The sequence below is a fragment of the Drosophila elegans genome, unplaced genomic scaffold (genome assembly GCF_018152505.1).
Source record: "Drosophila elegans isolate 14027-0461.03 unplaced genomic scaffold, ASM1815250v1 contig_476, whole genome shotgun sequence".
In the NCBI taxonomy this organism is placed as follows: Eukaryota; Metazoa; Arthropoda; class Insecta; order Diptera; family Drosophilidae; genus Drosophila; species Drosophila elegans.
The window spans coordinates 16,318,168-16,343,282 of NW_024545863.1; the positions used below are offsets into that span (position 1 = coordinate 16,318,168).

The 25,115-nt window shown below is 38.4% G+C and overlaps 2 protein-coding genes across 2 annotated transcripts; one reads left to right on the top strand and one right to left on the bottom strand.

The window, feature by feature from the left end:
* Positions 1–2,857: 2,857 nt before the first annotated feature.
* LOC108135746 lies at positions 2,858–3,714 on the bottom strand. The gene is made up of 2 exons (XM_017256579.2): positions 3,533–3,714; positions 2,858–3,475 (listed from the first exon to the last, which is right to left on the bottom strand). The coding sequence occupies exons 1-2, from the start codon at positions 3,648–3,650 to the stop codon at positions 3,408–3,410; spliced, it is 186 nt and encodes a 61-aa protein (XP_017112068.1). The 5' UTR covers positions 3,651–3,714; the 3' UTR covers positions 2,858–3,407.
* Positions 3,715–17,698: 13,984 nt separating this feature from the next.
* LOC108135739 (double-stranded RNA-specific editase 1-like) lies at positions 17,699–18,958 on the top strand. The gene has a single exon (XM_017256573.2). It carries the CDS (start codon positions 17,763–17,765, stop codon positions 18,819–18,821), a length of 1,059 nt encoding a protein of 352 aa, XP_017112062.1. The 5' UTR covers positions 17,699–17,762; the 3' UTR covers positions 18,822–18,958.
* The last annotated feature ends 6,157 nt before the right edge of the window (positions 18,959–25,115 follow it).

Consider the following 25,115-nt stretch of genomic DNA (forward strand, 5'->3'; position numbering starts at 1 on the left):
AGTAACCAAATCGGGTTACTAACCCTGAACTAAAAGAATACAGCTTGCCCTTGCCACTCGCATTGTAATCACGTCATAATTAACTAATTAGCTAATTTGCAAACAATTAAGCTAAAGCTGGAAAAGAAAACAGAAATCCTAAGAAATCTTTCTGCAAAGTTGTCGAGTCATTTGATTGCAGATTGCAGATCGGAGATTGGACAGCAGCTGCCGGAGTTGAAAATATTTATGGACAGTGAAATTGCTAGGAAAGTGAGGTGAGCAAACAGAAAACATTCCATTTAATGCATAACACAAATATTTGTACATCGAAAGAAAGAGTGAATGGGAGATGTTGGCACAAGAAAATGGAAATTAATGTCTTAAAGTAAAAAGGAAAATTTACTAATTGTGAGAATTTTATCAAATATTTAGAGGAAGATCTTGTATGTTTTCTATCAATTATCCAAATAGTGTTTTCTTAACAGTTACATGGAGAAAAAAGTTTTAAAAATCATCATATCACTTCGAGGCAATAAATATCTTAATGGTTTTCCCTATAAAAAAGACATTTAAACCATTTTAAGACCCATCAAATTATAAATCGCCGCAACCAAATCTTGTTCATCGATAGTTCCAGCTTTACCTGTGTTTTATTTGGCACTGAAACCTATTCATCAACTTTGGATATTGTTGCAGAATTTAGTTCCCACGTTTGGCCAAAAATAATACACTGCGAAGAGAAGAAAATCTAAAACGGTTTTATAACTGTACCAAACAAGAGGCATTCACTTTGGCCTGAGAACATTTCGAGCTGTCCACCTGCAGCAGAGACACCAAACACAAAAACCATAGTGGAAAGAAGATCTCTGTTGTTTTCACCCCCAAAAAATAAAAATATATACGCACGAAACTACGAGTACCTGCCGCACGAAAAGCATTTCCAAACAATTGGGTTTTCGAAATGACAGTTTTCCTCGATGGGAGTTGGAAATTGGAACAATGCGAATGAAGCCGGTGCCGGTTTCTATTGTCAGGCAATGGAGAAAATAATGCTTTTTAATAATTACCAAAAAAACACAGACAAAAAGCAGCTGCAAAAAAAAAACAGAACTGAAAAAATATTAAATTTTGGCGCCCCAAACTAAAAACAAGTTCGTTGCCTGAGTCTTTCGTTTTTTGTTGTTTTTGCCTCTCCTTAAATAAAGGAAGCTCGTTTTTTTGGGGTCTCGATTTAACGCTTCGCAACTGACAAATGAGCAGCATATCCTGTTGATCCTGTTGCCAGGAAATAATTATAATGCTGATGCCAAAAAAACAACATTAATTGCAAAAATAATTAAAAACTCATAAATTAGCACATGCAACAGCAGGCCAAGCCACAAAGTGCAAATTTAATTATGGCCTTCATTAATTAATTCATTAAGAAAGAGGAGGCCAGAGAGCGAAGTGTTTTTTGCCAATAACTAAATCAATCAACGCCAAATACAGGCGATCGAATGATTCCCTAAGGACGTGCTCTGATGGAGTTGCAACCGGTTTGTCGTCACTCCTTTTTGGCATCCTTAGAATACATTATCCAACTGCCACCGCCACTACCACCGGGAGGTGAAGTCCTCTGTCCGCCCTTCGGCTTTCATAATTTATTGATTTTATATGGCGTCACATTTGCCCGGCACCGCCATCCGCTGACAGTTTTTGCCACTGTCGGACATTTTGACAGTTGCAGGTTGTCATCGGGCGGATCAGATCCCCCCTCCCTCCCCCAATCTCCATCCATCGCCGGTGCATCCTCCTGTCACTTGTAATTGCAACTGACGCATTGCCAAAAACACGCATTCGTATTCTCATCTGCCCCTCCCCGTCATAAACTCAACTGTCATTTCAATTTCCCCCATCACGGGTGCAAGGTGCTCTGCATATAGTATATGTAGTAGCGACCAGTCAAATGTATGATTAAGTAATATCCGCCGAATGCCGTAATTTTACCCTTTTCGGATCGAAAATAAGGTTCGTGGCTCAAGTCTCCCCAGCAAATAATTATGAGAGCATTGCGTAATGGAGTTGCTAAAAGTGGGGAATACGAGTTTCCGGCTGATAAGGCGTGCAAATTATATACTTAAACAAGAAAAGGGTGGTAATCTTGAAGGATCTCAATGCTCGCCTTTCCATGAACGGACCTTTCCGTCCTTTATTTCTTATTCATTCCATGTACTATTTTTTAAGCTATGTTGTCACGATAAAGTTATATGCAAATTTTTTATCCAGACTATAATTTCGGCAAACAAATATGGACTAAAGGATTACCATAAATTAAGCCCTTATTATATGCAACCATCTCAATTATATTTTTTATCAGGTGACTAGTGAGTTGGAGGGCGGAACGAAGTAATTTGACTTCACAGGGAAGGACATAATATGTAAAACTAAAAGGGTTCTCAAGCTTTTATTTTTGTTAAATATATAACTATATAAAATATAAAACAATTAAAATAATATAATTTATTTCATAAAACGTATTTTATGAATGCAATTTAAAAACGCAAGCTAAAGGTGTGAATGCAGTTATCTCACTCAGTTTTAGTTTAATTGTATATATTATAAACTCTCCCAGCTGCTTTTGCATCTGCCATCAATGACTAATTTCAACCCTTTTTGTTGCCCAAATTGTTGATGAATAGATAATAAATTATACAAAAAAAAAAAAAAACTTTAATTAATAGCTATAAACAGAACCTGTTCGTAGCAGGCCTTTCTCCGATTACCAAAGAAAGGCAGCTGCAGTCGCTGGTCCGCTAAAGAAGTGCTAATGCCAACTACCAGCATTGACCGTCGACTGAGTGGCTCAATAAAAATAAATAAAAATTTAAAAGAACAATTAAAATGCAATTTCGGGCCAAATCATTTTGCAAGTCGAGTAAATGCAGCTGCATCAACCTGAACCTGTTGCAGATGTCTATCTGTCGCTGGCCGCTCATTAAGTTTATTAATTTCTGATATCAAGACAGTACAATTTTCGTTTGCTTTGCATTTGTGTCGCCTGCCACATGCAACAGACAGCGACGTGCATGCACCGTGACCAGTTTTCCCCGAAATATATATCCGAAAATAAAAAAAAAAGAAACATTGCTACCCCAACCACGAGAAGAACTTCTTCAACCCTTGCGGATGAACTACGAGCGTTAAATTTTCGACTTGGCGTGCCTTCAACATTATTCTCCGCTGTCCATTCGATTTCTACGCTTTCTACACTCACATCTTCCTCGGCTTGTTGTGTTTGTGAACAGGTGTAATGATTTTTGGTTTTGCACCTTGACTTTCTGCTTCCGTTTCAGTTCGAGCGACGACGCTTGTCGATAAGTTTTAGGCTTGGGGTAATTTGTGGGCATTTACTTCCTTGCCATCGAGCTTCCGTACAGGGTGTCCAGTTATGTTTTTCGCAACTTACCCTGCTTCAGCAGCCAGGCAATGTTCACATTCTCCACATTAGGTTGCTCTGACAAAGCAGTTGATTTATCATTAATACATATAGAAAGGTCATTTTAGTATTTACCCGACTCCTTGCGCCGTCTGTGATCTTCAGATTCAGCCTGAACACAGTGGGCCAGGTATAAGTGCAGCAATGGTACCACAATTAACAATTTGGGAAACGATCGCCAGGTGATCCTCATTTTAAAATTCTCCTAAATATGTGCGTTCCGAAAGCTTTGATACTTATTTATGATAGTCCTAAAATCAGTTAAAATTGAGGCCTACTGTTTGCTTTTAAAGTCACCCTGTTATACCCTCAACTTTTGCTTAATTGTTAACTTTTTGCAGAGGACTTTATTAGCCCCCGACTCGCAACGCGAATGCATTAAAATAAGCTGAGAGAAATTAACGAACTTTATAAAGGAGAACTTTGTCCATACAATTATTTTATTTTTAATTTCTTTAGATATTACTCTTCAATTAGTCAATTGAACTACATTTTTTTATTTTACCAAATAAAATATTATTTATATTTTAATTTTCTGTACCTATGGAGAATTTTGTTAGAAAACAGACACATTTTTTTCTTTTGTTATTTAATTAAAAACCAAATATAAATATAGATTAAAAAGCTAGCATTTTTTCAGAGAAAGTATATATTTTTTAATAACCCAAGTAAGTTGATTAATATCCTTAGTTATTTTTCCATACTCTCTGACATAACATAAAAATCTTTCAGTGCAGGACCTCGATAAAAAGGATACTTTGTTATACAACCGCAGGGCAACTTCCTCAATATCAATCATTACGCTCGGCTATATTACCAACCCCTGAGCCATATCCATGCCACGACTTTCTTCATAAAGCATATTTAGTGTGTAATGTGCGTTGTCCCCGAAACAAAGTTTCCGTTTTATATTTATTTTTGGGTAAGCTGCAATTTTCAGGTGTTAGCCGAGAGCTTCCAATTCCAGCCAACTGGCCATCGAAGCGAACTGAATGCAGCTCAACCCTTTCATTAAAGAGGGAACAAAAATGATATATTTAATCCGTTCGTTCGTTGGCTCAGTGAAGCGTATGCTTGTCTCGGAGCCACGACGACAATGACAGCGAATGATAAACCTGATATGGAACACACTTAAGGGCTCAACTTGGGTAATCTGCAGTTTGCTCAAGTAGAAACAGCAGCTATAGCAGCGCCAACTGAAGAACCACGCAACCAAAATTAAAACTGCAGGGCCGGCAAGTCGAAAGAAGGGGGGATGGGGAATGGGGGTATATCCCCGGAGATCGCAGATCGTTTCCAGTCGTGCAGGTGGATTTCTCAAGTGGCTGCGTCCGCTTTCTTGGCTCCGCTGTATCTCTCTCTCTCTCTCTCTCCATTTACCACTGACTCCCTGTCTCGCTCCATCTCTCTGTGTCAGCTGATTCGCGGAGAAACTCAAAACTTCTCGAGGGTAATAGATACATCTGTACTTGGTTTCGAGTGAAACAAGTGCATCTTAGAACACAGGGTTGGCCATAAGCAGAGCCAGATGTTATTTAAGAACTAAAATAAAAATTAATGGCCATCACATTCTATTGAACTTTTAAATAGAGTCATGCTGTGCTCCAATCAATATGCTTAAATATAATATTTTATTATTTTTTTTCTCAAAGAATCAAAGAAAATCATCACTTCATGTTTCATGTTTAAATAGAAATAAGCGAATGTTCAACAAACGAGAAATTGTAAGAAAATAAAAATATATTTGAAATTTGTACTAAATATCTTAGTACAACATCAGTAAAAATTAGGGTGAAATATAATTTTAGAATTTATTGTTTACTATACATCCTTTTACTTTCTGAAATTGAATTAGAACTGTTCGTATTACATTACAAAATATTCATATTGTAGCAAAATAGTTATTTCATTTCCCTCATGGTAAATCAGTTCAACTCCTTTGAAATCGAAACCTTAGCGGATTTCTTAATTTGTGATTGACAGATTTATATTCCAAATGCTATATTCTTTGCTCTTTAGCGTAACTTTAATATGACATCCATAAAAACGTCTCCTAAAAATCCCCAAAAAAAATAGTAAATGTCGCAGAGTCGACAAGGATCCAAAAGACTAGCAGCAGTTGTCACTGCCATTATGCATGCTTGCTTAAGATTTTCCCCGGAGATTCTTGAGGAGTTTCCTTCACGGACAGCGACAGCAGGGGGAATTGCAATTGTGTGTGGTGTCAAAAGTCGCACAGCAATCCATCAATTTAACAGCCATGGAAAATCAACACAATGCCAAGCAATTGTATGAAAAATGTCAGTCAAAAGAAGGAAAAAAAATAACTCGAAGCAGGACAAAGGACACAGTAGTCGTCACAGTTTGGGGTGGAAGTAAGAAATGCGAATGCGAATAAGAAACTGAATGATTTCCTTTTCCTTTTGACTTCTTGGCTTGTTCTTCGGGGGGCAAAAGTTGCCACAAAGGAAATACATTTATGCGGAAATGTGTGTCCTTTGTGGCATGTTTGGGCAATGTTAACACAGCAGCTCGGCAAACTTTAAGCTGTTCAAACATTTCGCCAGAGCAGCTGGCTCCAGTGTCAACAAACTCTCACTGTCCTCGCTTTTTTTTTTTTTTTTTTTGGGTATCTGTCTATGCCCCAACGCGTGCCATATGCCCGGGCCGGTCCCAAAATGTCAACTGCAAGTCTGTGTAATTAAAAACCGCACACCCTCCGATCGCTGCATGCTGATCATTTATTTATGCATGCCCCAAAATCCACTTTCAACCTGCTGCTGCCACCGACCAGATTTTGATTGGCTTCGCGGCCCAAACTCAAACAAAGGCCCAGTAAAACAAAACCAAAAACAAAACCAAAACCTTCTCGGGCCAGCCGGTGACCATCAGGCTTCACTTCGCGTCTGCTCCTCATTTTTTCGTACTTGCTTTGCTTTTTTATAGTTTTTCGTGTGTGGCATCAACGGGCGACATCATGCCGCAAACATTCCACACGATAAATTTCAGCAGTAAAATTTAAGCTGACTCTTAAAAAGTTGTTTTGCCGTGCTCTCTTTAAACGCATATAATTTAGCTTGATGTTGATTAAATACTACAGGCAGCAATCCATTTTAAATATGGGAGGTGAAAAGCATAAAGTATGATGTCCAGTTGCACTGTTTCAGTTCTTTTCGAAAGCCCATTCTTCGAAGTTATGTAATTTTTAAAATGTATTAAAGAGAATAACAAAATTTAAAATTTCTTAAAGCAGAAAATGCGTTTTTTAAAGATTTATTAATATTTTAACTTAATAATGTTGTGGATCACTGGAGTCGTATAAAAATTAATAATTTTTCAAGCTGGGATTTCATTTTGCATATATAAGTTTCTGCGAAATGTTGATGAATCCTCTGTCACCTATTTCAATTTAATCAGAAAACCATTTGAAATTGCCACCAGACATTGCTGCTTTGCATAAAAACCGCGTAAAGAATCCACCCAGGAATACAAAGAAGCCATAATCGAACTAGACAAATTCCATGGAAATGGCAAATGGGCATTGTAAATAGTTGAACGCTTTTAAATCGTTGGGTGTTGGCCAAATCGGAGAATTGCCAGGGCATGGTTAGAATGTGGAAGTATTGGTCTGGAAATCGCTGCAGCAACAGGCGATTTTATCACCAACAGCAGATACTATTTAGTCCATAGATGTTTGTCTAGGAAAAGGAACCAAGGTCTGGCTGTGTTGTGATTGCAACCATTTTGCCGAAATGCCAGAGCAGCTGCCAGGTCAAGAACAAAACTCGAAAGTAAATCTCTCCTGAATGTTAAAAAAGGAAATCCATTTGGGCTAGTGCAGCCTGTTGCACTCAGGATGCTGCGCTGCTGATGATCCTTCGGTCGCATCCAAGTACCTGCTGCGACCACCAACTGCCAGCCCTCAGAGATTCGTTTCATTTGTTGCACATCCCAATCTAAATCCCTATCCCTATCCCTACCTACTGAAGCACTGAAAACCCCTCGGCAATCTGTTGCTCTTGCACATGTCTCCGATTCCCGTCGAGCGTAAAAAAATGGTGGCGTACCGAATTCGATTCCATTGGCAAGGTGTTCCACTGACCCTCTGAACATTTGGAGTGATTTTTGTTTTCGCGGAATGCCCGATGGAGGAAATTTCCAGCACATGGTGCTGCCTTCACTGGGGAAGCCACGATTGGAAGTCGCTGAAACAAGAGTAGCTACTGTAGCCTAGTACAGTCAAGGTGTTCGTAAACTGGAAGTGAGTCTTTCCTGAGGAATGGCTTGGAATTTCCAGAAACATAAATTTCTTTTGCAGCATGTGGCTTGTTATTGCTTAAAGGTTTTTTTCTAAAACTTGAAGATTTGCCACACATAGTTTAAATTTAGTTGTCCTTCAAACTATACAAATACATTAATTTTTACCCAATATTACAAAACTATGCTTAGATTAAAGCCAACTGAAAGACAACATTGGCCACTATCATTTTGAGGATATAAATATTTATTTTATGCTAAAAGTCCCCTAATTTGTAAAAAAAAGTTTACTCATTTAAATCAATACTAGAAAATTCCAAAAACAATTTAAAATAGGCAGATCAAGCTTATAAATAAATATAAGACCCAGAAGAAAATAATTTTAGTTAGTAGTTTGATTAGAAAATGCCAGAAATATTTAAAAATAGTCAGATCTTGCCAATACCAAATAATGAAAAATAAATACAATTATAAGACTAGCAGAAAAATAATATCATTAAATTGTAGTTTAATATTCCAACTTTCGTTAGCGCTTTTTGAAGATTTTCCGCATTAATTTTGATCCCTTATCCATGCACTTTAAAATAAATTGTTAATCTTGTAAATCTAGTTGTCGCTGCCGCCCACAAGCTGCTAATAAAGTTGTCATTTCTGCACGATTGAGCAGTTAGGCAAACATTTGCGAGCGGCTGGGCGACAGGGGTACCCCCCATGAGACAGCACGTAGTGTAAAATGGCCAACAATTACCGGCAGCAGCGGCTGAGAGTCATTACAGTGGCCAGAGCCAAAGTTGGCCATAACAAGCAAGTGGCGCTCTATAATCATAGACCCAACATGGAGATGGATATCGAGTTGGAGCTGGAGCTGGAGCTGCCCGCACCGGCTATCTGGTCTGGCACTCTAAATCAATTAACAGGCACGTCAAAAGTGTTGAAAATTGGAGCAGGAGGATGGAAGCAGCCAAGCCCCATGGGAAAGTGAGGTGCAACCTGTCCGTGCGGCGACTGACATTGAAGGCTAATCAGCATGCAAATAATGTTGCCGCCTCTCTGCCACACAAGATTAAAGAGCCATGTGGCTGTGATATAGCCACCGTGAAGTAAAACGGGCGATGATGAAGGCTCTGGGGGCTTTGGCTCTGACTCTGCCTCTGACTCTGGCTCTACGTGATGGAGCTGTAAAGCAAACCAGTTACAGTTTCCGAGTTTGTCGAGTTTGCCGAGTGAAATGAATTGGTTAACACCTAGCCAAAACGGGGCGGGCGTGCCATGCCATCCACCGATAATTAAGTATGCGTCACGTTGAAAATAAATCTGGAGGAACTGGTCGAGAGCTCTGTACTATTTGATCGGCCCATTAGCGAACAGGCGTAAGGTTTTGGAGTAATTATTCGTTAGCCTCCCCTCGGACACGATGTCTTCATTAAGCCAGATGGTAATTGTGATTGTAATGGCCATAGTAATTGCAATGTCAATGGCAGTGTTATTGTTATGCCGCAGTCAGTTTGTTTGTTTGTCTCCTTGATTGGCATTCACTTGCCACATTCAGATCGAGATCTCTGGAAAAACTGTAGCAGCAGGTTTTTCACTTTTATTTATGATGAAGATGTCAATCGCGGATGAGTGGACCGTCAGTGTCGGCATTTGTTTGGCTTACCAATTGCCTTCTACCACTAACTGGGCCTGTCAGCGCTTGAGTCGCACTAGTTGGTGAGGGACGACGTTTTTTTCTAGCTCTCTGCCTGGGAAAAGTTTTCTCCACACACGCACACACCAAAAGGGGAGAGTTAGGAAAGTTATTGACTTGTTAGCGAAATCTTTGGTGAGAATTGGGTTGGGGTAAATGGGGCAATTGATCAGTTGCTAGTACAAACATTTATAAATTAAGTGATAAACTAATAACTAGAATGTATTTACAGATATAAATTTTTAAAACATACTTTGCAAGTCTACCTTTCATTCATATTTAAGTGACATTTAAACTGTCAATTAAAGTTTAATAATATATATTTTGTTTTTTTTTTTATTTTTAGTAATTTTTAAATAATTTTTCCTAGCTAGCAAAAATGTTTATATTTAAGAAAGGTTTTAAAGTGTACCTTTAAAATTGACCAAAACGCAAAGCACCAACAGAAGTTGTTGAACTCCTATACTCATTACGCCCAATCCCCCCTCACGTTCACCCTCTTAGCGGCTTAAACATTTCCGAAATGCAAAACATTAACGATAAACAACAACTTTTACGACCGAATTTCATTGAACGCTGCCACAAATTGAGGAGGCGAGACGGCGGCTGCCTTGGCTCACACACACGTGTCCCGACTGCCAAATCAGAGTCAATCCCAGCCGCAAAAAACGGTAGTCCAGAAAGCATCTTGGCCAAGAGAAGGAGCCGGCGTACGTGTCACAAAGCCACCAAGACACACCATCACCATCGCACTCACGAACTCGGTTGTGTGGTGCGGGCGAATGTCACCATTACCATTATTACCATTACCATTACCATTACCATTGGCAACAGGGAGCCGAGCTGGAGAACCGGGTTCAGACCGAGAGCTCGTCTTCAGCTCCAAAACTCTCGTCCGATTCGGGCGTGCGGCTATTTGATGTCAAAATAATTGTTAATCCGGTGAGCGGTAGCATTTCTATACCCTTTTTAAGGAGTTATTTTGTTTTGATTAGCTGTAAAAACTAAAAAAATAAAAACATATAAAGCAAACTTATAAAGAATCGATATTTATTTTCAGACGCGCAGTACCAGTGTGTCAGTAATTAATCCTTAAAAACCACTTCAAAGTAATTAATCATGCGCTTTAGACATTTTAAAATATTGGTTTATAAACCCTATTATTATAAAATAAAGTTTAAACTATTTAGTTTCTTTAAAGTTACGATTTCTTAAAACTTTAAAAAGAATTCTAGTTGGTAGCCTCACTATATACACTACTAACGAAACTTGAACTTATTAAAATTAGATATATTTTCTTTAAAGTTACGATTCCTTAAAACTTTTAAAATAACCATAGTTTAAATTCTACAATATATTTTATACTATTAAATGCATTCCCTTTTTAAAAGTTTTAATATTGTAATGGGTTAAGGAGGACCATGTCCAATATTTAATATAAATAGAGAAGGATCATGTCCAATATTAAAAATAATTAAATATTTTGGTTTATTTTTTTTAGAACAACCAAGCTAATATTATTCTGATTCTTAAAAATCTACAGAACTCTTTTCAAAGAGCATATAAGCTTCGCCTTCTGACAATGTACCTAAGATTCCTTTTATTTATTTTATTTTTATTGTATTTTGGGGGAAGAGCTTCGTCAGCGTGGTTAGCCAGCAGATATTTACGAGTAGCTGTTGCACTGGAAACGTGACAAGCTTATGAAGATTTATGGGGTTCAGGAGGCAGGCGAAGACGGCGGCATTCGACATTGTCGCCATTTCCATTCTCACGATCGGTGTTCGATCGACAGTTCTTTATGGACTCCCTTTGGTCGCCCTCCCCTCCCCTCTCCTCTCCACCCCTCCCTTTCCTGCCTGCCATAACAAATTTTGTGGATTTGTTTAATTTAAGTACAATGTACGTGTTATCATCGGTCGGGCATTGATTTTTAATTTGTTCATTAAAATGCAATCATCACGCCCTGGCCCAGGATCGCTTCCCAGCCGTTGTCTTTTTATCGCTTTTTAGCCTTTGTCTTTTAATTTGATTGCGACAAAATATGGCTCAATAATTTCATCAATTTATATTTATTCCTTGTGCATAATTTGATGCCATCTTTTGGCTTGTTACATTTAATTTCGGTACGCGAAATTAATCTGGCATGCAGTTGGGGTTTTTAGCGCAATAAATTCGCATCGGGCATTTCAATGCCGTGGAACTGCTCCATTTTCTTGTGGTTTTTGGACAAAATGCAAATGGCTAAATTGTGAGTGGACTGTGAATGCCCCTGAAGTGGCGCTGACAATTCGATGAGTCAGTATTTATAGGGGCTGGGAGTAATTGCTTAAATTTAATTATTTGTACCTGCAAAACAAGTAAATAAAATTATAATGGAAGTAAAATATAGGATAATACTTCTTTGACGATTAATCTTACTATTTAAAATGTATAAATGAATTCCAAAAATAGTGAAATAAAAATGTTTTATATTTGAAAATTATCAAAGCGCAAAATATATAAAATGAGTACAAAATATTTGGATTGACTAAGCCTCTTTTATCAAGGCTATTGTTAGATAATATATAGTGTTTTGGTTCTGATAAAAAAATAATGAAGGCAAGGTGCCATACTTCCTTATTTAATTTCAAAAATCCGTCGAATGCCGCCACCATATCCCTTATCTTGATAACTCCTCTCCTACCAAAGCTGACTATTTTCAATCAGAATTGAAATCTTCCCACATGTCGGCAGGTTCGATTGCCGTTAGGACTTAGCATATTTCCCAGACTTCGGCGGTGCATCAGGCATCGTCCTCATTAGGCATGCACAACGGCTTGGCCGACACATGTTTGACATTATCAAACCGCAGCATCCTCCTTTGAGCCATGCTTAATGCTCTTCACACATGCCGGACCCAAAGAAAATACAAAAAAAAAAACACTGAAAGGCAGCAGTAAAAATGGAAATAAATTCAAAACAAGCCGGGAACAGTTGTGATTGCGGGAGTGCAGGGACAACTGTTGCACAGAACTGGAATCGGGAACTCGGGACTGCTGTTATTTCCGCTTTCTGATTTCTGTTTTTCGCATTCTCATTCTTATTTTTTGGGTTTTGTTTTGGTTCTGCTGGCAGAACCGCGGCCGACGCTTCCGCATCCTTGAGCCCAGGATCTCGAGATCCTTGCAACGCATCTGTCGTTGTTAGTGACAGGTACACCGAGTTTTTCACTCGGTACCTACGCATCTTTTGTCCGACGATCCGAATCGGAATCGGGCGCTTCCTATTTCCCCGCTATTGTATTCCTTCTTTAGTTTTTTTTTGCCAAACCGGAAGTTTTTGTGTCTTTGGCAAACTCTAATCATTAGGGGATCACGGATTTCGGCAAATTACAACGGGGCGGGTCAAAGATTTTCCCAGGAAACTATCGTTTACAGGTTCAAAAAGGTTGCAAAACAGGTCCCCTTTCTCCAGCATTCTCATTTCCTTTCAGAAAATTTGCATGATCGGAAGGAAGTCGTTTGCTCTTTTGAGATGGAAAGATGACACTCACAATGATAGGTTTGCCAATGCACTTATAATTGGATAGGAGCATAGGATTAAATGAATTATATGGGCTTTGCTGGAAAAAGAACAAAGAATTGATTGGCGTTAACAGAAAAGATAAGAAAAATGTTACTGGGGAAAATCTTGGGTTTATCTTTACGTTTTTATAAAATAATGTTTTTTAGTTTATTTTTGAAATTTTCTTACATAAAAGGAAATGCTTAAAAGTATACTGAAAGTAGTTTAATGCGTTCATATCAAAGCATAAATATTTTCATGTTTATGACCAAAAAATTAGTATTATGAACTGTCTGTATCTTTATTTAGTTCTATGTTTCAGCACACTTACAACTACAAATCAATCAATTTAATTTCCGAATGTCTCAATTTTGTCTGCTTAAAAAGTAAGTAGAAAAACCACACGGTCTACAAAAAATGTATGTCCCGGGAAGCAACAATTGAAATCAAGATAAGCCCGAGCAACAGGATAAAGCTGCAGGACAGCCATAAAGTAGGGACACAATGCATGGAGAATTATGATATAAATTATACAATGCACATTGCAACATTTTAAATGCCGGCTGCCAAGGGCCGGCTGCTGTCTGCTTAATGCTGTTTGCTGGCCACGACGAAATCGTGAGCAGGACAATGGGGTAGGACTACCTGCCAGTGCTCCTTCTCCTCGTCCTTTGGCCGGCGACTTGAACCTGCCGATGCTTATCGCCGTCCTAAAGCGTCTCAAATGAGTCCTGCCAGCGTTTTCTTTTCTTTTGCCAGCGTGACGAGCGATTAGAGATTAGGACTTGGCCAAGGACGAAACTCCAGGACATGGTCAGTCCGCCCAGGGGCTCGATACGCCTAAATGTGTGTATATCACCTGAGCGTGTTCCATAAAAAAGGAAAACAAATGTCTTGCTGATCGACAAATGCCTAGAAATTCATTTGAATCGCACTGGGACACAATTGATTTTTGTTTTGCCCTTATTGGAATTTGTTTCTAATTTTTTGATAAAAAATTGATAAGTTATGAGCCTTGAAAATACTCTATCTAGATGTTAAGGGACCTTTTAATAGCCATAAGGTGTAGTTCTTGGAATGGCTTTACTTAATGAAAAGAGATAACGTTGATTGATATAGCGAACAATTTTTTTAAGTTTAATTTCTTCGTGAAAATAAGTTAAATAATTATAGAAAATAAACAAGTAAAGTTAAAATTTAGAAAACTCTACACTTTAATTTATGATAATAAAATATAACAATCTGGTTTCAGAAAAGCCGCGTCAACAAAAGCCTTGTAAAAAAAAGTAAAATAAAAAACATTTTAGAAATAATCTTTTGTTTTCTTTTAATTCCCTATTCTTAAACAAAGAATCACTCACTGGAAAACTAACGAAGTCTTATATCAGACTAAACTATAAACTGAATTTTTAACCAAACCCCTTGAAACCATCTGCCAATATAATGTCCCCTATTTAATCGAAATCCAAACAGTTGCAAAATTGTCAAAGGCCATGGAGCAAGCACTGGCATCGTATCAAAATTTAGACAACAAAGAAAGGATTGCCCAGGACTAGAGGATAATCCTAGCATTGTGCGAAAGGTTTTGCGTCAAATGGAGGCAATTGTCGCCTGGCAGAGCGAAAGGATTGGCAGAAGCCAAATATTGTCAGAAATTGAATTGAAACATATGAGAGATGGAGAGAACAGACATCTGCTGGTCGAGGATATTATGTGGGCGCAGGACAATATGTTAATTGACAGCAGCTGAGCCGCAGGAAATAGACTAAAAAATATCAAATCATTTTTTCCCCATTCTCTGTACTTGCTGGCCACCTTTTTTTGTTGTTAGTTTTCTTTTGAGACTACGCACGCTCCAAAAGATGAAGTGACAGGACGATCATTGCCAGTGACAGCTGCCGGCGAAGGAGCACATGCCGCACATGCAACTAAAGCAGGATACGCGTATCCTGCGTGTGCCTTACTAAATTGAGAGATTTTTTCTATTAAAAAACAGCGAAGGAAATTGTCGTAGGCGGGGAAGGACACGCGCTCGGCTTGACCTTGACATTGTTCCTAGATGACAGGCGAGTCCTTTATTGAGTTCTAGAGGACTGTACAGAGCCAGCATTAAGTGCAGAGCACATGTACAGCTTGCCATTGCCTTTCTCTTCACTGAAAGAAACATCGCAAAAACTAAATTTTGATAGCAAAATTAAAATTGCTTTTAATTTAAAATAAAAATCATTTATTTTAGAGAAAGATTTATAGATTTTAAAGAATAATTTTTAGTTTTACTAATAATTTTTTTTTCTTGATACCAATTGATATAATCGTATTCAAATTTTCAATGATCATTCTTGGTTTATAAATTCTTCCACTCTCCTAATTTTAAAATATAAAGTTTTTTGTACTTTTCGAAAATATTCCCAAATTTTCAACGAATTTTCCACGGTGTATTCTTATTTTTTTAATGTTACTGCTTACTTTTTTTAAGTATCCTGTTCCAAGAGGTCCTGCGTGCAACAGCAACAATACCAAGAAGACGAGGCATAAAAAGAAGGGGAGAGAGAAAAAATTGAGCGGGGCAGATGTTTCCTCAAAAGGCTGCAAACAGCGTACATAACACCACGCATGATCAGTTCTCGTCCTTCGTCCTTCGTCCTTTGGGCCGCTCCTTTTTTAAAACTTGGAGCATTGTCCTCCACGCACAACGCACAATGCTGGCCGACTTCTTTCTCTTTGTGTTCTTTTCACTTAAAAAACAAAATCTTATTCCGCTGAAAGGAATCAAGGAATCATTGCCAAAGGAAAGACCTTAGCCAGCGGGGGATTATTTGAGAATAGTGCGGGTGCCTGAATAGCTGCAAAGAATTTTACTTTCTTGCCTCGCCATGCGATGATTCAATGCTTCTGGAAATAAGCCATTCGAGGCTCTCATTTCATATTCAATTCAGCCCCCATCTCATGCTGGTCAAGTTGGGTTAATTTTGAGCCATGAGTAAGCGATGGAAGGAAAGACCAAGAAGATCTCTGGAGAGGTGTGGTGAGATATCTATGAGCCATTTCCGATGGACAAAATAGTTCATATTCTAGAAAAATGTGTGTAATTAGAAGTCAAAAATTGATATTGTTTTAAAACATATTTTAAATTGCTTAATAATTTTATAGTTAGTATGTTTTCATAGCAAGCCCAGTTATTATGTTATAACCAAAAGGCCTTTGTACTTATTAAACAGAAGTAAATAAATAAACATAAACATTTTTAAAACGAAACCGAAAATCTTACCGTTTTTATGGATTTTTTTATAACGCCATATGCGTACATCCTTTTCCTCGCTCTCTACTTTTACTAAGAACTAAATATTTGCATTGATCAATGAATAGATCACCTATTCAAAGAATATTGATAATAAAACCCATTTAACAAATTTTGCATGAATTCATTGGCAGCTATTGGCAGCTGTATTTGTATCTTGTTTCTAGCGCCCCCACATTGTTTGCCAATAGCGAAGCAAACAACTGAATTAACCCATTGATGTCAAGAGCGAAAATTGCCAGCACTTATGTACCTATATAGATTTCATGCCTTTCATACAACCCACTGGCTCAATCGATCAATTGAAATTTTTGCAGCTTGTCGGTGACATTTGACGATTATTCAATCCCGTAGAATTTTACGCAAACATGGAAGATAAATGTTTATTCTTTTGCATTGTAAGGAATCCATTCACTGCATTGCTCCAGATTGAATTGTCACATTTGGTTTTTGGCCTATCAAAAAGGGTTGAAAGTGTTTGTCGAATTAAATTCGTAAATTTGAATGTTGATTCTTATGCGAAAGAGACATCTGTCTGGCTTAAATCGTGCTATCAGTTTCCCGTGAACTAAGGTACGTGATATTGGACCAAATCCTTTCTGAGAACAGTTCTTTTATAGGGCGATAAATCTCCATCGAAGAGCGATTCACACTTAAGCGTGATTTTTTACGCAAACAAAGTGGATGTGTGAATGTTTTTCCTGGTATTAACTTCAGAGCTCTTATGTTGTGCAATAGACCAGAGTTGAGGTAAAATATATACATCTGTTCTGGCCACTTCATTTGACCTCGGACGAATGCAAATACCTCAGAACAGTAGGTGGGCCGAAAACAAATTATCCCTGGCTCCGGCTTTGGCCAGCAGGTTCAATGCGTTTCACCTTTGTTTGCCGTGGTCCTGGACCCTATTTGATCCTGCCTGTTGCTTCCCTTTGTTTCTAGGCTGCTTGCAGCTGCCTGGCTCTTTGAAAATATTTGCATATGTGCACGCACTGTGGGTGTTTCTGGCCAAACAATGGGCCACCTCAATACAGTCGGCATTGCACGCATCACCTGCTCTAGTACTCCGACAATGGCACGTGCTTTGTGGCCCAAACTGACCTTTGGCTGGCTTAAATATTTGCAAGGATATTTTAGCCTGGAGCTGGAATTACGTTTACTCTTCTTGAAGGGTGTCTTCTTTTAGATTTTCTGCTGAAGATATGCACTGGTAATTAGCAAGCAAATAGTTTTTATCGTAAATCTAGACGTTCTTACTAGGGGATTTTGATGGTAATTCTGCTTATCGATCTAGGATTTTAGGAAATTCATTTGTTTCCTATTTCTAATACGGTTATCAAAGCAGAACCATTGAAATAATCTTTTTTTGCACCCAAAGTAAATATAACATGGTCATATTAAAAAGGTTAAAACAATATACAATATAGATACTAGTTTTTTGGCAACGGTCACACTTGTCGCTTGTCACGTGTTATTTGTCATCACGAAAATCTAAAATAAAATTCGAGAAAATCAAGATGAAGCGAGCTTGTAGTCCAAACATCGACAGCAACAATTCTTTTGTATTCGGCGAAGTGTCCAATCCCGATGCCCACTTGATCCAACCGCCGATGCAGGGCGATAATGTCCAGGAACAGACTCCTCCGGTGGCTCCTCCGGTGGCTCCTCTGGTGGCTCCTCCTCTGCCACCGGCTGCTGTCAAAGTTCTCGTTCCGGAGCTGCCTTTGCCTTTTATCGTCAAGAAGGAGTCGGGGGAGCTTGCCAATAAGGAACCGAAACCCAGAGGAAAGCTCTTCCAGAGCCGCAAGAAGTCGTCCAAACGCATTCGGGACATGAAGCTGCGTCTGAATCGCAAGCTGCGCCAGACCATGACGCCGAAGAACGCCTTGATGGCCCTCAACGAGGTAAAGGGTATAACCATAGGCGACATCATCATAGAACGCCATCCCGATGGAGAATTCACGGCCGTGGTCACGGTGAACTCCAGTCTGTACGAGGGCAAGGGTCCCACCAAAGTGTCCGCCAAGAACGCAGCCTGCGAGAAGGCTTGGCGCGACTTTGTCATCCGCAAAATGACCCCTAAGTCATCCAAGGTGCAACCTGGTGCAGAGTCCATGGAAACCAACGAGGACGAGGCCGAAGCCACCGAGGATGAGATGCCAATGCTAAGTCTGGCCTCCTTTGCCATATTTAAGCTGTTCGAAGAGTGGAAACGCGATGGCTCTATTGTGCCCGAAATGCGACCTTCGGCAAATGTTGCTCAACCAGATGGAGGTGAAGATGCTCCCGTGGTGCCAAAGGAGCCCAAGAAGCCGACATTGCGCACCATTTTGCCCACCGGTTGGGAGACCATGCACCCAGCCAGCATTCTTTGCGAGATGCGTCCGGGACTCAAATACATTGACCATGGATACACCATCGAAATGCCTAATGTGGTGCACCATTTTGGAGTCGTAGTGGACGACATGGAGTTTTCCGCCAGCGGAAGATCAAAGAAGCAGGCACGACGCAACGTTGCCGTGAAAGTGTGCAACACTCTGTTCGGAACTATCTTTGCGCTTGACGACACTTCATAATAAGGAACTTATTTTAAAACGCAACTATACCGCGCTAAGCGGCCTCATCTCCGAAAACTTCGGTACTACCGACAAAAACACAACATTTATAGAACTGATTCTATACTATTAAAATAAAGGGTTCCGAACAATGCCTACCTATTTTTCGTTTCAATTCATATTTTCTGGTTTTAGTTTACAACGTTAAAGGGCGAAAATAAGGTATACTTTCGTGACTTTATATGATATATATATATTGTCTTTAAAAAAGAAAAAAAGGAACAACATATTTTAATGAGAAAGAAAAGCATAAAAGTACAAAATGTTGGAATTTAAAGGAGCTCGAGCCAGAATTAAATTCTATGTTATCCCCCGCTATGAAAATCCCTTTTAATACAGCCATTATTAGTATGCGTCTAGAATTTTGGCAAATACCACTCCCATACGATCATTATATATCGAAGTCTCCCGCATAGATGATTTTCTTGTTGCATCCTGTGCTCTATCTTTGACCAGCCAACCATGATCCAACATCCTTTTCAATAGATTTTCCCTCATAAACTCTCGACGAAAATCGGCGATTCCATATTTTGACACCATTAAAAGATGATTTTCGGTTGGCCGAGCCTGCGCGGCTCCGTGAGTCGTAATAAATTTTATATAAATTTGACAAAATGAATCAAAACAATGGGCCAAGATGCAAGGACACGCACGCTGCGCAGTACAAAACGGGCGACGACATAGCAGGACAATGGGCGCCGAAGCACTCGAAACCGGACAAAGGACCAAGGACCCAGTGATAAGACCAAGAAAATGCCATCCAGCCAGCACCTGGTGTCAGTCGCTGTTATTTACGGCCAAAATGAAGCCGCTGCAAGGACGATCCGCAGTACAGTTGACGACGCTCCTTGCCGAGGATAAACTATTTCCGAAGTCAAGCTGGGCACGTGCCCTGCGCTAGGCATTTGTTCCTCTTAGAGACGCAAAGCGAGCGGGATGGAGGTCACTCTGCCGCAGATGCCAACTCGAATCGATTCTCAGATACAGATACAGCTCAATTAAATTTAAGACCAAACCCTTTCGGGACCAAGCACACTAAGAAAAATAACAAATTAAAGTTCGTTAACAGTACAAGTGTTTATAAAAAACAGATGAGCGCTTAAGCTTTTTAATTACTCTCAGAATAAGTGCAAGTCTCGAATGTTCTAGAAACAAATTTATATTTATTATTTTATTTTAACAACCCTATATTATTTTATAACCCTTGTTGTAATTTTTTAAAACTTCTTATAATTTTTAATACTTCTAATAAATGGAAAGAAATTATTTAAATACAAGGTATTATAAAGTAAAAATATATTTAAGGCTAAAAAAAAATTTAAAATTAAATATACTTATATTAAATATAATTAAAATGGCGACATTTAAATACTGATTTTATTTATAAATTCAATAGAAATTTGCTCAACATTTTTATGTTTTTTGAGGTATTTGTTTATGTTTATTCATTTAGTTTTTTTAAAGTGCCTGGGAAAACGGCTGCTGCTGACTCTAGCCGGCTGGTCAAGAGAGGGAGATCCAAGAGTCCAGGTGGTAAATCCCTAACCCGCCTCGATAATTGCGCCATGCCATCATTTGACTGACTTTGACTCGAACCCTTCGGCAACTGTTTTGTTTTCGTTTCGTTTCGTTTTTTCGGCTCTTTTTTCTCGTGTCCAACCCGTTGGCACATAATTCGTTGGCATCTGTAAGCGCAAGGGTTTCGGCTTTTTTAGCCACGTTGTAGATTTTCAACATCGTCGTTCATTAGCCGTCTCAGGACCTTTCCCTCACTGCCTTTTTGGCAGTTGGTCATTATGCATTCATTGGCAGATGCTCTCGGGCTGCTTCCCTTTACTTTTGGTTAAGTATCCCTCGATGAAGGGTCAAGCAACACCTTTGATTTGGAGCTGGCCGAAATTGAATTTGTGAGCTTAGTTAGAAGGGTTTCTCGGGTTCTTGGCCAGTTTGCAGTTTGCAGGTTGCCTCGGCGATCAGTTTCAGCTGATAACTTGCAGCCGGGCCAAGAACATGCAGCCGCCTGTCTCGTGTAAATTTGGTTAACAAAGTATCCAAGCCAAAGATTGTTCAAGATAAATATCTGCAAGGATCTTTCTCTCTCTCTCTCTTTTTTCTCTTACTGTCCTGTAGTAGCAGCAATTTGCTGAAAGTTGTCAGCAAGTTGAACAATTGCAGGAACCCAATGGAAAATAACAAAGATTAGGCAGAGAATAACTAAGGACAGCAGGCGAAAAGATATCAATATCCATATCGGTAGCCAGGACGACTCAAACAACTGCTGCTGACATATGGACAAACCTGAACACTGCTTCATTTTCATCGGAACTAACTGGTAACCTAAGTCAATGCACTGAGAGAAGATGGTAGTACAAAACTAATTATATAATAATAATCTGTTTTGATTGGTAAGGAATCATCAATCTAAAAGAGTGAAGAATAATCTACAACATTGTTAGATAACATAATAATTTTGTTATATTTTAATTACCTATTAAATATTTTTGCACCTTGTTTGAGTTGAACTTACTCAAGTTAAACATAAAAGTGGATATATATTGAATGTGAAATCTTCACCTATTAATGTGTAAGCTTTGAATTTTTCATATTAAATATTCCCTTTCTAAAAAGTAATTTTAAATTTTGATTATCAATTCCGAAATTGTTATACTGTAGATATATTGAAAGTGAAATCTTGATCTATTAATTTTTAAGCTTTACATTTTTGATATTAAGTATCCCCATTCTGAAGAACTGTAAATTGTTGTTTTCAAAGTTGTAATTTTGATTTAATTTTTTTTTGGTATTCTTTATAAGAATTCTTTTCTTTCAGTGTATTTTCTGGTCAAGCATCATTGACAAGGTACAGGCATTCGTCCTTCCAAGTGGTTTGTTTCAGCGCCGCCTGCAACGCCGCATGTGGCTGGACCCTGGCCAAAAACAAAGGCGGGAAGGACACGAATCACGGTTCGGTTGTGGGTGTTGTCGGGATCAACCCACCCAGGATTTTGGTGGCCTGAAGGTCCGCCCTGCCTGCCTAGCATCCCGATGCATCCTGCGGTGCCGTTTACGTTTGTCATTTTGCGGTTTTCACGTCTGTCTTTCAGTCCGTCTATTGTTTCAGTTCTTTTCTTTTTTGCGCCGAGCGAAAATTTTATCTATTCATTTCATTCGTTTCGTATTAGTTTTCACTAATTTGTTTGCAATTGTTATACATGTTCGCTCACTGGGTATTGATTGCTAAACAGAAGCTGCACATTTCTGGAATTAATCCATTTGTAAATTTCTTTAATTAAGTTATCAAATAACAAGGCAGAGTATTAATTTCAACAGATAACTGACTGAAGATAGAATTGCAAAATGTCTTAAATTAAATTAAATTCTTTGAAATAAAATCTGTTACATAAAACTTTATGAAAATTTTAAACTGTCTTAATGGTCAAAAAAGTAATCGTTAAAATTCAAATCGAAAATTGAAAAAGAAAAGATACTTTTAAAACTTTACTCATAATTTGATATCAAATTGTAACACTTTGAACATATTTCTAAGTATACTATAAAGTTATATGAAGTTCAATGAATATTAAAATAATTAATATTTATTTATAAGTAGAGATCTACACATTTTTCTTATATTGCATTTTGTGTTTGTGATTTCCTTGTAGCCCCAGGAAATAACAAAAAAATTAATAAAAAAAATTAAATAATTGAGAACTCATCATTATAAGCATTTTATTTTTGTTTTCTTCAAATGGAGCCACCTAATTTTTACAAGTTGCTCAATCGATACCCAACGGTCAATAACTTTTCTCTTTAATTTGTATCCCATGAAAATTCTCAAAGTTATGTCGATCAATTTAGCCTTTTACTTTTCCTCCAAGAGGGAGGTCTACCTTCTATTCAGTTTTGACACATAAATTGTGTTCATCGTTGGCTTCTTGATATCATTTCGATGATTATGGAGGGAAGTTGTGTGTGTGGTCGGTTGGGAGATAGGCGGAAAGATCGGACCGTCCAACATCCACAGTCCGGTTGAGCAGATCATCACGTAAGAATCGTTAAAGTAAAACCCCATTAATAGGCCGACTTGTCCGCCCCTGCGGTCACTTCAAAGTTGCGTTTAAAAAAGTCAACCTCGCACAGGTCAAAAGGTGGGGAGGCAAATCGTAAATGCAATAAGTATGTCATAAAGTAACTAAATGGAAATTCTTTACTCGGACGTGACAAAAATACACGCGAGTGAAAATCATATGAATTCCCTCAATTTTTAATGAATGTTGTTTTCTAGATGAATGCTTCCGCTAATGGACATATTGCCGGATCGCCTAGTAACCTAACCCTTTGGCAATTTCCAGTCCCTGTTTTCATGCTGATCTGAAAATTGTTATAAATTTGTTCCATGAATGCGCGCCACCTGAGCCAAATTAAGTTGGGCCCAAAGTCGGCTAAAGCAATCTCGCTCGCTGTTCGCTGTTCGCAGCTCGATGTTCGATGCTCCCAGCTCATTGCTCTGGGCAACAGCTGGCGGCACTTAAGGCCTCAAATAGCTGATCCAGAGCACCCTTTTTCCATCTCAAGACCCGGCTATCTCCTGGTTATACTCTTGCAGAAAGTAACCAAATTCTGTGGAGGAGTTAACTTAGGTACATCTAGACCAAATACCAAAGAAAGATAAAATTTTTGATACTTTCTAAGCTGTACAATGAATTCAAGATAAATTATTTAAGAATAATTATCACAAGTTATAAATAATATTTGAGAACTCAAAAACCAATATTAAAATTTTAAAAAATAAACACAATCTTTAAGATATATATTTTGATTAAATAGCTAATCCTCTTTCGATCACAAAACTTCTCTTAGTTTTATTTTTAAAATTAAACTTTTTTTTGAAACCATATTTCCTAACACAGTTTTACCTCTAGTTAACCATTTAAGAACAAACTAGAGTTCCTAAATAGTTTTATTAAATTAAGTCCAATCCATTATGGCAGCAAGCTTTAGCATTATGAGAGCATGCCAACATTCGTTAAGTAAAGCTAGCACTCCCTCTTGTTTTGTTTTGCTATAATTCGTGTTTAACTAATTTCGGACTATTATCGCCGTCATTATTATCATTAAATGTGGAAATTGTTGTTATTGTTTGCGCGCATGCGCATTGGCAATTTCACACAGTCCGAGTTTGAGTTTGGGCTCAAGTCCCGGACTCAGTTTGATCAGAGAGTCAGGTTGCTGTCAGACACCAACTGTTGTCTCTGGCAGAGATCGGGATGTGGATGTGGATGTGGATGTGGATGTGGTTGTGGGATGGGGATCTCTCTGGAAGCGACCTGCCTTGCCGCTGGGGTTGCCTTCGGGGTCAGGCCGGCAACGTTTTGCGCCTGTTACGAGCTTTTCAGCAATATGTTCTATTTTTCACTCTGTTGTTTTTTTATTTTTTTCGTTTTCCATTTATCTTTCCCCTTGTTGGTGCACAAAACGATTAGCCGTAAAGTAATTTGGAGCCGGGAAGATTGCCAAGGGTCGCTTGCCTTCCCTCAATTGAGGTGTTCCGATGGTTGCGGCAATCATTTAGCTAAATTTAAAGCTAATCGTAAGAAGGCTTATCTGGAGCTTAATTTATGCAATACCAGGAATCCTCGTTGCTCATAAAAATATTGTGAAATTTTTCTCTCATGAGGGGCATCTAAGAGTATATTTTATGTTGCCAAATTGCATTCGATCTCTCAGATTAAAACTTACCTTTTCCTGATCATAAGGACATAAAGAGCTATATTGTTATATGAAAATCGTATATTTATTGTGGTAAATTAAGTTAATTTTAAGTTATTTTAAGTTTAAGTTGAAGTTCATCATAAAAATTATTTGAATACATTTTTCGAAAGAGTTTAATGATTTTAAAGGAAGAAAAAGTACACACCAGGTTGTAAGAAATAAAAAAACTCAGAGCGATCGTTCCGTTTCGAAGAAAACCAAACTGTTGGCTCAACTGTACTCCGTTAATTGTTGAAACCCATCGCTTCTTTTATTACTGACCCAGTTCACTATCAAATATACATAGGTAAGAACGTCATGTTACCTCCTCAGCTGCCTAGCTGATCTCACATTATGCCCAGTTATTATCTAGCTATCCATATCAAAGTGCAAGATGCAAACACTTAGCCAACCACTCAAGCGATCGATCGATGATCCACTTCAGACAACTTCTGAAGGGAAATTGAAATATCACATGATGGATAACCAATCAGGCGATTATCC